The 18,009-nt window shown below is 43.3% G+C and overlaps 1 protein-coding gene across 6 annotated transcripts in view; it reads left to right on the forward strand.

Moving 5' to 3' along the window:
* The window catches only part of LOC115143490 (transcriptional enhancer factor TEF-5-like), a 95,939-nt gene that overhangs the window by 31,211 nt on the left and 46,719 nt on the right, over positions 1-18,009 (forward strand). For 5 of the 6 annotated variants that reach the window (XM_065002006.1, XM_065002009.1, XM_065002008.1 and 2 more), the window contains exon 3: positions 8,122-8,371. The exons of the other annotated variant lie outside the window; for it this stretch is intronic. In XM_065002006.1, the coding sequence (XP_064858078.1) occupies positions 8,248-8,371 (124 nt within the window). In that variant the 5' untranslated portion in view covers positions 8,122-8,247. The remainder of the gene's footprint in view (positions 1-8,121; positions 8,372-18,009) is intronic. 6 annotated transcript variants of the gene reach the window in all.

Below are 18,009 nucleotides of genomic sequence, written 5' to 3' on the forward strand. Positions count from 1 at the left end.
AAATAACTGCTATAGCCTAGCGCCATCTGAATGGTTATGGGTCTGAATAAATAACTGCTATAGCCTAGCGCCATCTGAATGGTTAGGGGTCTGAATAAAATAAATAACTGCTATAGCCTAGCGCCATCTGAATGGTTAGGGGTCTGAATAAATAACTGCTATAGCCTAGCGCCATCTGAATGGTTAAATAAATAACTGCTATAGCCTAGCGCCATCTGAATGGTTAGGGGTCTGAATAAATAACTGCTATCTGATCTGAATGGTTATGGGTCTGAATAAATAACTGCTATAGCCTAGCGCCATCTGAATGGTTATAGGTCTGAATAAATAACTGCTATAGCCTAGCGCCATCTGAATGGTTATGGGTCTGAATAAATAACTGCTATAGCCTAGCGCCATCTGAATGGTTAGGGGTCTGAATAAATAACTGCTATAGCCTAGCGCCATCTGAATGGTTAGGGGTCTGAATAAATAACTGCTATAGCCTAGCGCCATCTGAATGGTTATGGGTCTGAATAAATAACTGCTATAGCCTAGCGCCATCTGAATGGTTAGGGGTCTGAATAAATAACTGCTATAGCCTAGCGCCATCTGAATGGTTATAGGTCTGAATAAATAACTGCTATAGCCTAGCGCCATCTGAATGGTTAGGGGTCTGAATAAATAACTGCTATAGCCTAGCGCCATCTGAATGGTTATAGGTCTGAATAAATAACTGCTATAGCCTAGCGCCATCTGAATGGTTATGGGTCTGAATAAATAACTGCTATAGCCTAGCGCCATCTGAATGGTTATCTGAATAAATAACTGGTTATAGGTCTGAATAAATAAATAACTGCTATAGCCTAGCGCCATCTGAATGGTTATGGGTCTGAATAAATAACTGCTATAGCCTAGCGCCATCTGAATGGTTATGGGTCTGAATAAATAACTGCTATAGCCTAGCGCCATCTGAATGGTTAGGGTCTGAATAAATAACTGCTATAGCCTAGCGCCATTTGAATGGTTAGGGGTCTGAATAAATAACTGCTATAGCCTAGCGCCATCTGAATGGTTATGGGTCTGAATAAATAACTGCTATAGCCTAGCGCCATCTGAATGGTTATGGGTCTGAATAAATAACTGCTATAGCCTAGGTTATAGGTCTGAATAAATAACTGCTATAGCCTAGCGCCATCTGAAAGGTTATGGGTCTGAATAAATAACTGCTATAGCCTAGCGCCATCTGAATGGTTAGGGGTCTGAATAAATAACTGCTATAGCCTAGCGCCATCTGAATGGTTATGGTCTGAATAAATAACTGCTATAGCCTAGCGCCATCTGAATGGTTATGGGTCTGAATAAATAACTGCTATAGCCTAGCGCCATCTGAATGGTTAGGGTCTGAATAAATAACTGCTATAGCCTAGCGCCATCTGAATGGTTATAGGTCTGAATAAATAACTGCTATAGCCTAGCGCCATCTGAATGGTTATAGGTCTGAATAAATAACTGCTATAGCCTAGCGCCATCTGAATGGTTATAGGTCTGAATAAATAACTGCTATAGGTCTGAATAAAATAAATAACTGCTATAGCCTAGCGCCATCTGAAAGGTTATGGGTCTGAATAAATAACTGCTATAGCCTAGCGCCATCTGAATGGTTATGGGTCTGAATAAATAACTGCTATAGCCTAGCGCCATCTGAATGGTTAGGGGTCTGAATAAATAACTGCTATAGCCTAGCGCCATTTGAATGGTTAGGGGTCTGAATAAATAACTGCTATAGCCTAGCGCCATCTGAATGGTTATGGGTCTGAATAAATAACTGCTATAGCCTAGCGCCATCTGAATGGTTATGGGTCTGAATAAATAACTGCTATAGCCTAGCGCCATCTGAATGGTTATAGGTCTGAATAAATAACTGCTATAGCCTAGCGCCATCTGAATGGTTATAGGGTCTGAATAAATAACTGCTATAGCCTAGCGCCATCTGAATGGTTAGGGTCTGAATAAATAACTGCTATAGCCTAGCGCCATCTGAATGGTTAGAGGTCTGAATAAATAACTGCTATAGCCTAGCCCATCTGAATGGTTAGGGTCTGAATAAATAACTGCTATAGCTAGCGCCATCTGAATGGTTAGGGGTCTGAATAAATAACTGCTATAGCCTAGCGCCATCTGAATGGTTAGGGGTCTGAATAAATAACTGCTATAGCCTAGCGCCATCTGAATGGTTATGGGTCTGAATAAATAACTGCTATAGCCTAGCGCATCTGAATGGTTAAATAAATAACTGCTATAGCCTAGCGCCATCTGAATGGTTAGGGGTCTGAATAAATAACTGCTATAGCCTAGCGCCATCTGAATGGTTAGGTCTGAATAAATAACTGCTATCCCTGCTCCATCTGAATGGTTATAGGTCTGAATAAATAACTGCTATAGCCTAGCGCCATCTGAATGGTTATGGGTCTGAATAAATAACTGCTATAGCCTAGCGCCATCTGAATGGTTATAGGTCTGAATAAATAACTGCTATAGCCTAGCGCCATCTGAAAGGTTATGGGTCTGAATAAATAACTGCTATAGCCTAGCGCCATCTGAATGGTTATGGGTCTGAATAAATAACTGCTATAGCCTAGCGCCATCTGAATGGTTAGGGGTCTGAATAAATAACTGCTATAGCCTAGCGCCATTTGAATGGTTATAGGTCTGAATAAATAACTGCTATTGCCTACTGACATCCCGCCTACCGACACCCCGCATTCTATTGACTGCTGCAAACAAGAGCTTGCGTCCCTCTTCCAATAATAAGAAGTATAAGAAATGCATTTAGTCTAGCTTTTCCCGGGACTCCAACTCCAAGAGCTAAGGAGCGTTTTTTAAGGAGACAGGCCAGTTGAGTGCCGGTGTGTAATGCGCAAGCGACAGAGGCTATAAATTATAGCTTATGAGTAACCCAACATTCATTAGATAAATATAAGTCTAATACTGCATTTAATTTATTACCTGAAATAGGTAGGCTAGGACATCTATCTATACACTGAACAAAAATATAAATTCAACATGTAAAGTGTTGGCCCCATGTTTCATGAGCTGAAATAAAAGATCCCAGAAATGTTCCATATGCACAAAAATGTGTTTACATCCCTGTTAGTGAGCATTTATCCTTTGCCAATATAATCCATCCACCTGACACATGTGGGATATCAAGAAGCTGATTAAACAGCATGATCATTACACAGGTGCATCTCGTGCTGGGGACAATAAAAGCCACTCTAAAATGTGCAGTTTTGTCAAACAACACAATGGCACAGAAGTCTCAACTTTTGAGGGAGTGTGCAATAAGCATGCTGGCTCATGGAATGTTCACCAGAGCTGTTGCCAGAGAATGTTATCTTCATTTCTCTACCATAAGCCGCCTCCAACGTCATTTTAGAGAATTTAGTAGTACGTCCAACCAGCCTTACAACCCCACTACGTGTAACCACGCCAGCCCAGGACCTCCACATCCGGCATCTTCACCTGCTGGATCATCTGAGACCAGCCACCCAGAAATCTGATGAAACTGAGGAGTATTTCTGTCTGTAATAAAGCCCTTTTGTGGGGAAAAACTAATTCCCAGGCCCACCCATGGCTGAGCCCCTGCCCAGTCATGTGAAATCCATAGATTAGGGCGTAATTCATTCCCTTATATGAACTGTAACTCGGTAAAATCATTGAAATTGTTGCATGATGCATTAATATTTTTGTTCAGTAATATATACTGCATATTAATTGAACAGGATAAGGCCCATCTATTTTGGATTAAATTTTAATGGAATTAATGGAGAGCAAGAAATACTGTGCGAGAGTGCTTGAGTGCACACGGATTAAAAGCAACGATATCCGAGTGATAGGGTGTTTTAAAACTCTGCCGATTCAAAAGAAATCTTTACAATAATATAATAAAACAGATGGAGATGTGCTAATTAGACGTGCATTCAGTCCTTATATTACTGTAGCATAGGCTAGAATAGGCTATAATCTTAACTTTCACAAGAAAATAAGTTACCATAATGAGTTACCATAAAGATGCATTGAGAACTGTGCTCAATACTGTGCTGTCTGTCCCCACTCTGGGCGTTGATGATTGATCATGCAGATTCAAAAAATATAAAGTCAAAATCAAACTTTATTTGCAACATGCGCCGAATACAATAAGTGTAGACTTTACCGTGAAATGCTTACTGACAAGCCCTTAACCAACAGTGTAGACTTTACCGTGAAATGCTTACTTACAAGCCCTTAACCAACAGTGTAGACTTTACCGTGAAATGCTTACTTACAAGCCCTTAACCAACAGTGTAGACTTTACCGTGAAATGCTTACTTACAAGCCCTTAACAAACAGTGTAGACTTTACCGTGAAATGCTTACTTACAAGCCCTTAACAACAGTGTAGACTTTACCGTGAAATGCTTACTTACAAGCCCTTAACCAACAGTGTACACTTTACCGTGAAATGCTTACTTACAAGCCCTTAACCAACAGTGTAGACTTTACCGTGAAATGCTTACTTACAAGCCCTTAACCAACAGTGCAGTTCAAGAAGAAAATATTTACCAAGTAGGCTAAAATAAAAAGTAATAATAAAAAGTAACACAATAAGAATAACAATAACGAGGCTATATACAGGTGGTACCGGTACCGAGTCAGTGTGCAGGGGTACATGCTAGTTGAGGTAATCTGTACATGTAGGTGGGGGGGTGAAGTGACTATGTATAGTTAACAAACAAACAGCGAGTAGCAGCAGTGTACAAAAATAGATTTTTATGAATTGTTCAGCGTTCTAATGACTTGGGTGTAGAAGCTGTTAAGGAGCCTTTTGGTCCTGGACTTGGCGCTCCAGTACCGCTTGCTGTGCAGTAGCAGAGAAAGAAGTCTATAACTTCTCTGACAATTTTATGGACTTTCCTCTGACACCGCCTATTATATAGGTCCTGGATGGCAGGAAGCTTGGCCCCAGTGATGTACTGGGTCGTTCGCACTACCTTCTGTAGCACCTTACAGTCAGATGCCGAGCAGTTGCCATACTAGGCGGTGATGCAACCTGTGAGGATGCTCTCGATGATGCAGCTGTAATAACTTTTGAGGATTTGGGGACCCATGCCAAATCTTTTCAGTCTCCTGAAGGTGAACAGGTTTCGTCGTGCCCGCTTCATGACTGTCTTGGTATGTTTGGACTATGGTAGTTCGTTGGTGATGTGGACACCAAGGAACTTGAAACTCTTGACCCGCTCCACTATAGCCCCGTCGATGTTAATGGGGGCCTGTTCAGCCCTCCTTTTCCTATAGTCCACGATCAGCTCCTTTGTCTTGAGGGATAGGCTGTTGTCCTGGCACCACACTGCCAGTTCTCAGACCTCCTCCCTATAGGCCGTGTCATTGTTGTTGGTGATCAGGCCTACCACTGTTGTGTCGTCAGCAAACGTAATGATGGTGTTGTGTTTGTTGTGTTTGGCCACGCAGACGTGGGTGAACAGGGTGTTCCTTTTGTCCAGGTGAGAAAGGGCTGTGTGGAGTGTGATTGAGATTGCGTCATCTGTGGATCTGTTTGGGGGATATATACGAATTGGAGTGGGTCTAGGGTGTCCGGGAGGATGCAGTTGATGTGAGCCATGACCAGCCTTTCAAAGTACTTCATGGCTACCAATGTGCCACGGGGCGGTAATCATTTAAGCAGGTTACCTTCGCATCCTTGGGCACAGGGACTATGGTGGTTTGCTTGAAACATGTAGGTATTACAGACTCGGTCAGGGAGAGGTTGAAAATGGCATTGAAGACACTTGACAGTTGGTCCGCGCATGCTTTGAGTACACGTCCTGGTAATCCGTCTGGCCCAGTGGCTTTGTGAATGTTGACCTGCTTAAAGGTTTTGTTCACATCGGCTACCGAGAGCGTTATCACACAGTCATCCAGAACAGCTGGTGCTCTCATGCATGCTTCAGTGTTGCTTGCCTCGAAGTGAGCATAAAAGGCATTTAGCTCGTCTGGTAGACTCGCGTCACTGGGCAGCTCGCATCTTGGTTTCCATTGGATGAATCCCGGACCATATTCTAGTCTGTGCTAGCAAAACAGTTCTGTAGTGTAGCATCCGCATCATCTGACCACTTCCATATTGAGCTGGTACTTACTGCTTTAGTTTTTGCTTGTAAGCAGGAATCAGGAGGATAGAATTATGGTCAGATTTGCCAAATGGGGGACTTTGCTGCATCTCTGTGTGTAGATTAAAGGTGGTCTAGGATTTTTTTTCCTGGTTGCACGTGATATGCTGGTAAAAATTTGGTCAAACTGATTTAAGTTTTCCTGCATTAAAGTCCCCGGTCACAAGGAGCGTCGCTTCTGGGTGAGCATTTTCTTCTTTGCGTATTGCCTTATAGAGTTGGTTGAGAGCGGTCTTAGTGCCAGCCTTGTTTTGTGGTGGTAAATAGACGGCTACGAATAATACAGATGAGAACTCTCTTGGTAGATAATATGGTCTGCAGCTTATCATAAGGTACTCTACCTCAGGCGAGCAATACCTCGAGACTTCTTTAATATTAGACATCGCGCACCAGCTGTTATTGACAAAAAGACACACACACCCACCCCTCGTCTTACGAGTCGTAGCGTAGCGTCTCTGTTCTGCCGGAGCATGGAAAATCACGATAACTCTATATTATCCGTATCTTCGTTCAGCCACGTCTCAGTGAAAATAAGATGTTACAGTTTTTAATGCCCCTTTGGTAGGATTATCTTAATAGTAGGTCATCAATTTTATTTTCCAATGATTGCACGTTAGCAAGAAGAATGGAAGGCATTGGGAGTTTATTCGCTCGCCTCCGGCTTCTCAGAAGGATCCCCGATCTGCGTCCCCTTTTCCGGCGTCTTTTCTTCATGCAAAAGGCGTGGATCTGGGCCTGTTCCAGTGAAAGCAGGATATCCTTCTCGTCGGACTCGTTAAAGGAAAAAGCTTCTTCCTGTCCGCGGTGAGTAATTGCTTTTCTGATGCCCAGAAGTTATTTTCAGTCATCAGAGATGGTAGCAGCAACATTATGTACACAATAAGTTTTTAAAAAATAAGTTACATGAAACGCACATTTTTTTTACAAAATAGCACAATTGATTGGGAGAATGTAAAACGTCAGCCATGTTCTTCGGCGCCATCTTCAAACAGAGACAGCAGAATCGCCTTTGAAATTTAGACATTGCATATCATTTAACAGTTACATTTCACGTTATGCTATTCATATAAATAATTTATTTCTCACAGTTATTTATCCCTGAAAAGGGGAGAGGGTTTGGGAAGGAAATCTTGATAAATCTCGGTAACCCGGTTCTCGCTATTCAACACTTGTGTGCATCTTTTGTCTTTTAGTGAAGAGACATGTTCATGTGGTAGTTGTGATTTTTAGTAAACAATTAAATAGCTTTACTTTTCACATCTCTTTTAATCCTCCACGTCATATTTTTTAAGTTGCATTATGGAAGTTTTCAACAGCGCAACTTTAAAATGTTCCAATGATGCCCTCATGAATTTGTTTTTCAGCGGAACCTCAAAATGTTCTTGTAATGTGAGGAGTTGAGTTAACCCATAGGACCATCCCAAATGGCCTTCCCCATATTTGTCCAATATGTGTATTTTTTTCAACATCGGCCATATTTCCAATATAAAAACGCAAGCATCATGGGATGATGGATACTTAGGGGACTCTACAACACGATGAAGAAGAGGCAGCTTGAAAAATACTTAAGATCTCGGCCTGCTCTCAGCCATAAAGCGACCACATTGGGAAGCATTCCCCTAACCACAATAATTATTTGAGGCCACTGCTGATTACTTTGCTATTAAAACAAGGTTTTATAGAATAGCTTGAATTAATTTGGCAGTTTTAGACACATAAAAATGTGTCAATGATAACAATAATCAAGGGCTGTATTGTTTGTTCATACATATTTAAAGATTTCAAAACGGACAACCAAAGGAGCCTTCTTTATACGACTGAATTGTAAATGTACTCGCCTGCTAATGGTGACAATGATGATGAAGTTGTTGACAGCAGTTACAATGATGATGACGATAATGACTGTGTATTCTTCTCTTTCTCTCTCTCTCCCCCAGATCCTCTGACTGTGGGGCTCGTCGTCGGGCCCAGAGGGAGCCGCCACCATTGCTTCCAACGAGTGGAGTGCCAACGGTAGCCCGGAGGATGGGCTGGAAGAGGGGAACGATGAGCTGGACAAGGCCATGGACGGGGACGCCGAGGGGGTGTGGAGCCCAGACATAGAGCAGAGCTTCCAGGAGGCCCTGGCCATCTACCCTCCCTGTGGACGGAGGAAGATCATCCTCTCAGATGAAGGCAAGATGTATGGTGAGTAAGACACAAGCAAGCAATCCCACACTCACACACAATACATTTTTTATGGTACCTTTTTTCATCATGGGCCCTTTATGGTCTTAAAAACATCAAGTACAATTTTTTAAATGACTTGATGTGTCAGGCAGTCAATGTACTGATACCAAAACGGGGTGCTATGGTTTGATTGCCACATCATTGATGTTTGACCTTGAAAGACATGTTCTTTGTCATCAACCAGTCTAGACAGTAGTTTATTTGTGTAGTTATACCTAACAAACTTTTTCTAATTCTTATTTAACTAGATATAAAACTGTAACGTACACACACACACACACACACACAAACAAAAATCCAACTCATTCCATGTGTTAATCTGCCCTCCATCACTTTCTGGCTCATGTATTGAAACACCTGTGGCTTAATGTGTTTAGATCCCATTCCCTTCTGTAGTGAGGAAGGAAAATAAAATCTCAGCAGTTTGTAGTCTATTGGTTATTATCAATAAATGTCACAATAAGGTGCATCTCAAGCTCTGTTAAAACATGAACTGTGTGTGATTTTCAAATAAATGTTACAATTATTTGGTTGTAATATGAGGATATCCGAACTACTAATTTCCAATTATTCAATTTAAAACAATTGTGCACATTAAGCTCTAGGTCAGGGGTAGTCAATACCCTGGTCCTATGTTTTTGATATAACCGACCTGGAAGAACAGGTGTGTTCAATTGAACTGATCAGTTGGTCAGGTGTGGTGTTGAGTTGAAACAAAATCGTTTAATACCTGTGGCACTCCAGGGACAGGGTTGCTTAGCCCCGGCTAGGGTCTATATCATAGTTATAAAGCAAGTTACTGCATGCTTTTATGATCAGTAAACATTCGGGGTGTAACGGTACACATATTTGTACCGAACGGTTCGGTATGGGGACCTCGGTTCGGTATGGGGACCTCGGTTCGGTATGGGGACCTCGGTTCGATATGGGGACCTCGGTTCGGTATGGGGACCTCGCTTCGGTATGGGGACCTCGGTTCGATATGGGGACCTCGGTTCGGTATGGGGACCTCGGTTCGGTATGGGGACCTCGGTTCGATATGGGGACCTCGGTTCAGTATGGGGACCTCGGTTCGGTATGGGGACCTCGGTTCGGTACACACTGTGAATGAATGCATTAAAATAGTTAAAATAAAATACTAGGCCTATAGCAGTGTATGCCAACCATGGTCTTGGGGACCCCAAGGGCTGCACATTTCGTTTTTTTTGCCTTAGCAGTATACAACTGATTCAAATGATACAATCTGAAATAATGAGTTCATCATTTGAATAAGCTGTGTAGAGCGAGGGCAAAAACCAAAACGTTCACCCCTTGGGATCCCCAGGCCCGAGTTTGGGAAACGCTGGCCTATAGGCTATGCCTACGCTGCTTTGTAGGCCTATGCCTCTTGAGTAAATCTGAGCTGAAAAAACATTTCAGGCTATTCCGTTAAAACAACTAGAGCCTATGCATACGTTGTAATCAAAATTCAAATCTTAATTGCCGCATTTCAAACAGTCCTTGTGTGAGGCGCAGCTAGGAACTAGTTCTGTACGATTGTGGTGAGTGGTGGGGTCGATAAACCAGAATTGGAGGATCCTCCAGTTTGGGAACATTTTGGCTTCCCGTATATTAAAATGGCGATGGACAGAGAGTTGTGGTTAAAACGTTAACAGTATGTCGCCACACTCAATGCAGCTGCCAACACCTCAAATATGTTGACATATTTACACCGACATCACCCCAGTAGCCTATACCGGAGCAAGATGGAAACGCAAAGAGACAACAACACAACATCTTCTTAACCCTGCATTCAAGCAGCCCTTGGCAGCTGATTCTGATCGGGCCAAAGAAATTACAAGAACGATAGGTTGACTATGTTTAGATTTTTTACAGTCTGGTTTATAGCTGCGGAAATACAGTATGCCTATTCCCGGTTGTTGAGAATAGGATGAACATGCTAAGTTACGAACTTCCCTCTTGCACCTATTTCAGAAAACAGGTATTACCCTTTCTTGCAAACTGATAGAGCTTGCAAGAAAGGCAGTCAGAGCTTGCAAGAAAGGCAGTCAGAGCTTGCAAGAAAGGCAGTCAGAGCTTGCAAGCAAGGCAGTCAGAGCTTGCAAGAAAGGCAGTCAGAGCTTGCAAGAAAGGCAGTCAGAGCTTGCAAGAAAGGCATTTCACTGTACTTGTGCATGTACCATTAAAACTTGAAGCTTGAAACTATTTAAGCAAGCCAAAGCCGAAGATTTCAATGAATTGTCCAATGCACCCTGTGTTGTGCTTACTTAACAGTGACAGCCATCATATTACCCCAGATTGGGAGATGTACCATACTACAGACACGCCCCGTGTATGAGTCACACTTGCGTATCTGGCAGTGAAGGAGGCAGTGTCATGGTGTGTTCATAACCAAGATGGAAGTGGAAATGTACCCAGAGAGATAGATAAAGGACTTATCTTTGTATCTGTGCCATTGTGGCGCCCGTGACAGCAGTGGCAGCGCCATTCAGGCAATCTTCATTTTGAAGTAGTGAGTTTTCTTCTTCACGATTGGCTGATCCCTCCTGATGACCCGGTTGGACATGACTCCAACGGGGTCACCAGGAGGGACCATCCAAAGAAGTTGTAAGTTCCACCCCACCGGACACACACTGGTTGATTCAAAGTTGTTTCCACATAATTTCAATGAAATTACTTTGAACCAACGTTGAATTGACGTGTGTGCCTAGTGGGACCCAGTTTCCCATTTTAACATAGCATTTTGCCCACTAGAGGCCTCTATCATTCTCTATGGAGTTTACCACATATGACTGGGAAAACTCCACTTGAACATCCCTGCAACTGGTATTTACTTGTGCAAATCTCGTTTATAATTTTGAGCATCCACTTCTCCCACATGGTGACCTCTGACGTTACCTACTAAGGAAATGGCCTCTATAACACTATTTCCAGAAGTTAAATGCAACAACAAAACCTTATTTATAAAAAGCAACGTATTAATGTGTTTTTTAAAACTATATAATCTGTTTATAAGCATGATAGCTGTACTGTTAGTTTATGGTTAACGCAGCTTGTTGGCCATTAGCCAATCTGCATTTCTCAACTAGTTCAAATCAGATGAATGCATCCAACTGTTATTTAGGACTTCACAACTGGTAAATTCCCACCTCCCACACGGAGAGGAAACTTGAGAGGCCCAACATCACAACAGACAATGCCAGGAACATTGTGAATGCTCAACATTGTGAATGCTCAACTTTGTGGATAGCATGTAGTACTTTCCTGCAATCAAATGAATATTTTTCATAATTTCACAATTAATAAACATGATAGAATAATATAAAACACTGAAAATCTGGTGTTACTAAGTCAAAGTTTTTGTTATATTTCAGTCTTGTGATAATATTGGGATACTAACTCAAAATGTAATTCATTCCAACTTTATATCTGACATGGTACAGGTGTCTTTTTAAGCCCATAACCATGTGTGTGAATTGTATGCTTTTGTTTCAAAGTAATTTTGTTTAAGACTACCGATTGTTTAAGACTACCGATTGTTTAAGACTACCGATTGTTTAAGACTACCAATTGTTTAAGACTACCGATTGTTTACGACTACCGATTGTTTAAGACTACCGATTGTTTAAGACTACCAATTGTTTAAGACTACCGATTGTTTAAGACTACCAATTGTTTAAGAGAGGCTACGTGAGGGTAGCATATCCTTTCGGGATATAGCTAAGCTCGTGTCATTATGCTTGCTTCTTCAGAGAAGGCTTTTGTGAAGAGCATGACATCGGCAAGTAGCCTATATTTTGAGTCTAAACTTGTCCTGGTAAAGTTGTCTGTCTCGACTACTGTCATTACTACTATAGGCAATAGGTATAGCTGGTCCATTATTCAATATCTTTATAAGTTTATAAGCAATCGTGGATAAACAGCCTTAAAATCAATTCTGAAAGAGGTATAATATTAGCTAGCTAAGGTATGTTGGTTGGAGATAAAAAGTATAGAGCTTACCATAATGTTGAGGCGACTTTACAAAGTTGCTAGCTGGCAAACATTATTTCTAGCTAGCGTTACATGGGCATCTGTGCCCTTCTGCTGCTTTACAGGCAGAGGCCATTACGGACGGAAAATGTACCTAAACCACACATAATTGTCAGGTAAAGTACAGCTTAATATTATGTCACTCAAATGTCCAATTAAATGGGGGCCAATATATTGAAAGATGTAGTGTGTATTCCAGCTGTGTTCTGCTGTAATGCATTGGAGCATGCTGCGGCTTGCCCCCCAGCTGGGAATGGAATGTTTCAATATGATGTTATTGATAACAACCTATAGAAAGACACATCCTGTTTCTTTTATGTTTAATATTACTTGATATTTTTTTCATCATTCTTATCACAACATCATGGTGAGGCTCTAGCTGTCCTTGCTCAATGCATATATGCTCTCCCATACGATGTGTCACAGCAATTTTTTCTGATAGTGCTCAGAAACCGAACAGGTCTGAGCCTGTCGTCCCCTGACCCAGGGGCTGGTTGTTCCAGTCTCACTAGAAACATAGCATCAGAGCTGGAGCTTAGTTACCCAGAAGACACCACAGGCAGCTCCCCTTAGCTTGGTTTTCACCTGGCTTTCCTTAACACTTCAAACCGGTTCTGTCAGTGTCATCACCTGTCAGTGCTGTCTCCAGCTATTTGCCACCTGCCATTTATTGCTCTTCTCTTCCTCATCTGCAGTCCTTAGACTGTGAATTAGGAAAGTGGCAAAACCAAGTGTCCTTTATAACTTCATGTCAGTCTAACACACTAAGGTGCTTCTTGCCATAACCAGTTATGGTCTCCAGAATAGCTTTTCCTGCTTCCTGAACCAGTTGGACCGACTTTGCAATTGTTTAACGCCATAAATCGAACCATGGAAACAAAAACATTGCAAAGAGTGCTATAAAACTTTCACACGGTCCTATAGGGATCTAAGCTATTTCCTCCACCAGCATGTTCATTAAAACGCAGGTGGAGAGAGCATGTTACTTGCTGAAATCCACTGCATCCAGATGGAGAAATTGGCAAGTTGCTGATTAGAATCATAAAACATTCAGGTGTTAGAAACTGGCTGCATTTGTCTAAAGTTACTCTTTCTCCCTATGATGGGTGAGAAAACAGGGGATTGGCTGGCTGGGCTGCTGATGGGTGAGAAAACAGGGGATTGGCTGGCTGGGCTGCTGATGGGTGAGAAAACAGGGGATTGGCTGGCTGGGCTGCTGATGGGTGAGAAAACAGGGGATTGGCTGGCTGGGCTGCTGATGGGTGAGAAAACAGGGGATTGGCTGGCTGGGCTGCTGATGGGTGAGAAAACAGGGGATTGGCTGGCTGGGCTGCTGATGGGTGAGAAAACAGGGATTGGCTGGCTGGGCTGCTGATGGGTGAGAAAACAGGGGATTGGCTGGCTGGGCTGCTGATGGGTGAGAAAACAGGGGATTGGCTGGCTGGGCTGCTGATGGGGGAGAAAACAGGGGATTGGCTGGCTGGGCTGCTGATGGGTGAGAAAACAGGGGATTGGCTGGCTGGGCTGCTGATGGGTGAGAAAACATGGAAATGGCTGGCTGGGCTGCTGGTTCTGAATAAGACAGCCAAGTTGGAGAACATAAAACAGATTGATATGTGAATAGTCAGGAAATGCATGGAGCATGGGTTGAGATGTGGGCTTATTCAGGTGGTTTGAGTTCACAATGTCCTCACAAAACCTCTTGGTTTTGGGGTACAGTGTTATGTTAACCAGCATGATATTGGCTGAGGAGATGATATAGGCTGAGGAGATGATATAGGCTGAGGAGATGATATAGGCTGAGGAGATGATATAGGCTGAGGAGATGATATTGGCTGAGGAGATGATATAGGCTGAGGAGATGATATAGGCTGAGGAGATGATATAGTCTGAGGAGATGATATAGGCTGAGTCTCATCAAGTCCTGTTGTGTAACCATCAAGTCCTTTAATTATTGTTCATGTCTCATAAACTTAAATTTAATCCTGCACTTTTGAAACCATTTTAAATCCAACATCGGCTTCTATCAGAACGTTTTTCAATACTATATATATTTAAGGGATTTTTTGTTGTTTTATTTTCATGGCTGTCTGCATTGTTGTTCTGTCCTTGCTGCTGTAAAATGGAATGTTTAGCATGCGTCTATCAGGAATGTCATTCTTTGGGTTCTGAGACAGATTTGATTGTTAGTGGACAGACATATGACTAAGCTGCTAGCTGCTGTGGGCTAGCTGTCGTTGTGCTAACTGCCGCTGTGCTAGCTGCCATTGTGTTAACTGCCGCTGTGCTAGCTGCCTCTGTGCTAGCTGTCGTTGTGCTAACTGCCTCTGTGCTAGCTGCCATTGTGTTAACTGCCGCTGTGCTAGCTGCCATTGTGTTAACTGCCGCTGTGCTAGCTGCTGCTGTGTTAGCTGCGTTTCTGGCTAGGCTGGCTGCTGTCTAAACCGAAACTCTGACTAGCTCTCCTCTCCTGGGGGATGTGGTATTGAGTCTGCCTCCGGTTACAGTTCCATCCTTTTAACTGTATCTGATCTGACTGGATGGCTAGCTAGCTAGCTAGAGCGTATTCATTGACATTGCTATATGTCAGAGGGACCTGTTGCTAAATGCTATTTCATAGTTGGTTGGCTGGGTGTTACAGGTAACCTACTATGAATGAGAATGGACCAGATTAACACCTTTCAGTTGTCTGTGAATTTATTCATGTATTGCCAATTGCGCGATAATAGCACTGCAGAAGTGCACAGTTTCCTCTGACAACATTGCCATGGTTTAACCTCTGTCTGTCTATTGACCTTCCCTCGAGTCTATTGAAGAAGAGACTTTAATGGAAAAGCAAGATGGTGGCTCCCCTCCTGGTTTAGCAGGACAGTGAAGTGTTCAGAACCTATATCCCAGTGTTGTTTCTCAGAAAAGGAGCACAACAGAAGTGGCAGGTCAAACTGCAGCGTGTTCCCTCCCTAAGCAGCACACTGTCAGGACCCCCAGTAGAGGTCAAGAAGAGCGGCTGCTTTCTTTTTTCCAAACCAGTAAACACCCTATCCATTTACGTCATCTGAGGCCCTCCTGGCAGCGAGGCATGCCCCCAACCCAGAAGAAGCATTCTCACAAGGCGATGACCTCAGACATCTAAATTCTGCCCTGACGTGAGGCCGGGGGAATTTTAACGATTGCACTGTGTGTAATACTGTCTACTCCACAGTCTCTGACTGGGGAAGCGCTGCAAGTCCAATGCCGTGGCCTCCAAAACCAGGCAAGTCATCATCATCCCTCCTGTTGGGAATTCCATCTGGATTTTTCCACAAGGAATGTTCTTGTGGGAAATCGGTAGTGTTCCCTGATGACTACTGACCACAGATATCATGTGGCACTCAGAATTGCCCCGGTTTCTCCCTATGGTCAGAATGTCAGATGACTTTAAGATGAAAAATTTAATTTGGAATGAAAAATCAATAAGTAGAACACCCTCAAAATGGTTGGAACATGGAGGCCATGATTCGTCTGTGTGTATTTGGTCACCACCCAGCAGAGTTCAGGGGTTAGGAGGAAGAGAGGATGAAGGGAGGAGGGTGTGTCTTGTTTTGTGGTGGAGCACGGCTGAAATATTGTTCACCTGTGTTATCTTGCTGGAGGAAGGCATGCTGCCAAGCCCTGAGCACACATCCTCCTCCTGCAATGCACTCTGGGTAAGAAGGAAAAAACAGCAAAATAGGGCACTGGAGGGAAACACATGTCTCCTAGTGACCTTTGCACGCTGCGCTAGGAATGAGCGATGGGTTCATTGCATGCAGTAGAAGTCGGTAGAAGGACAGAGTAATATATGCAGCAGTTGGTAGATGAGTATGCTAGTTAGGCTGAACTTGAGTTTCATAGACAAGAGAGGAGTGGAAAGGAAAGCAGCATGTGATGACTAAGAGGGCCTGGTGTTTCCCTGTCATTCTCTTACTGAGATGTCAGGAATGTTGTCTGTCATGGCCAAACAGTATGTTAGCAATTTAAGATTACCTCAATGTGAAAGGAGATAGACAGGGAGCGAGATAGAGATGGAGGGAGAGGGGGAGACAGAGGGAGATAGATCGATAGAAAGACACGAGGGAGAGAGAGAAAGAGGGTGGGAGATAGATAGACAGAGGGAGGGAGGGAGGGAGGGAGGGAGGGAGGGAGGGAGGGAGGGAGGGAGGGAGGGAGGGAGTAGATAGACATTGTTACAACACTGTATATATACATAATATGACATTTGTAATGTCTTTATTATTTTGGAAGTTCTGTGAGTGTAATGTTTACTGTTCATTTTTATTGTTTATTTCACTTTTGTATATTATCTACCTCACTTGCTTTGGCAATGTTAACATATGTTTCCCATGCCAATAAAGCAGGCAGGCAGGCAGGCAGACAGACAGACAGACAGACAGACAGACAGACAGACAGACAGACGGACGTACGGACGGACGGACGGAGGGAGGGGAGGGGAGATAAATAGATAGACAGAGGGAGGGAGGGAGTTAACTCTGCTCCCCATCTCAGTGTGTAAGTGGAAAATTCCAGTGGACATGCAGTAGAAGAGGACAGTCATGGCAGGGAAGAGGTTAATCACGGCAGAGTCAGCCTGCGGGGCTCTGCAAACTGAGTGTTGAGCAATCTGAGGGAGGGAGGGAGGGAGAGAGAAAGTGATGGAAACAGGGTGAAGTAGAGTGGTTGCCGATTGATTGAGATAGAGGTAAGATGGCAAGCGAGGGAGATGTACAGAAAGTTATTGTGTGAGCATACACTTGTGTATGTGTTAGTTGTCCTTGTTCGTAACTTGGACTGTGAGTGTGTGTGTGTGTGTGTGTGTGTGTGTGTGTGTGTGTGTGTGTGTGTGCACTCGTGTGTGTGTGTGTGTGTGTGTGTGTGTGTCGTGTGTGTGTGTGTGTGTGTGTGTGTGTGTGTGTGCGAACCTGTCCACCACCTGACTTGAGGCCTTGAAGGGAGACCCCGTCTCTTCCACCTAGCTGAACCTTCTGTCTAGTCTGAACAGGCCTAGCCTGTCTGCCTCTCTAAATCAATCTTCTACTTTGCAAAAGTCTTGTGTAAAAGACTTGGTAATTCCATGGCTCACAACCCCAGTCAGTTACTTACAACCTTACAACCTTTAATGAAGACACACAGAACAGTTTTCTTAAAACTGCCCTTGTAAATTAAGCTCATTTCCAGTTATTTTTATGTTGAAAATGTGTATTTGGTACAGAGGGAACAGATTCTAGAAGCCATTTGTTTGATAGTTAGTTCCACAGCTCCCTCAGTCCAAAAGATTGATAGTAACAGTTGGGCTGAAGAGGGTAGGGGTCGGGGGCCAGGGGTGTAGGGGGTTGTAATTGTTCTCTCCCACCTCCTGACTGCGACAGTCAGTGGCAGGTGTTACTGTCCGTTGGGTAAGGGGTCACACACAGGGGTTATTTTGGGAAGGGAGGGGTGTGTGTGTGTGTGGGAGGGGGGGCAGCCCTGATGCCAGGTGGCAGTTGTTGGTAAAGACAGTTATGGCTTTGTGTATCCTCCTAGAGTTACAGCCTCAGCTGCCCACCTAC

Source organism: Oncorhynchus nerka, linkage group LG15, assembly GCF_034236695.1.
Source record: "Oncorhynchus nerka isolate Pitt River linkage group LG15, Oner_Uvic_2.0, whole genome shotgun sequence".
Classification (NCBI taxonomy): Eukaryota; Metazoa; Chordata; class Actinopteri; order Salmoniformes; family Salmonidae; genus Oncorhynchus; species Oncorhynchus nerka.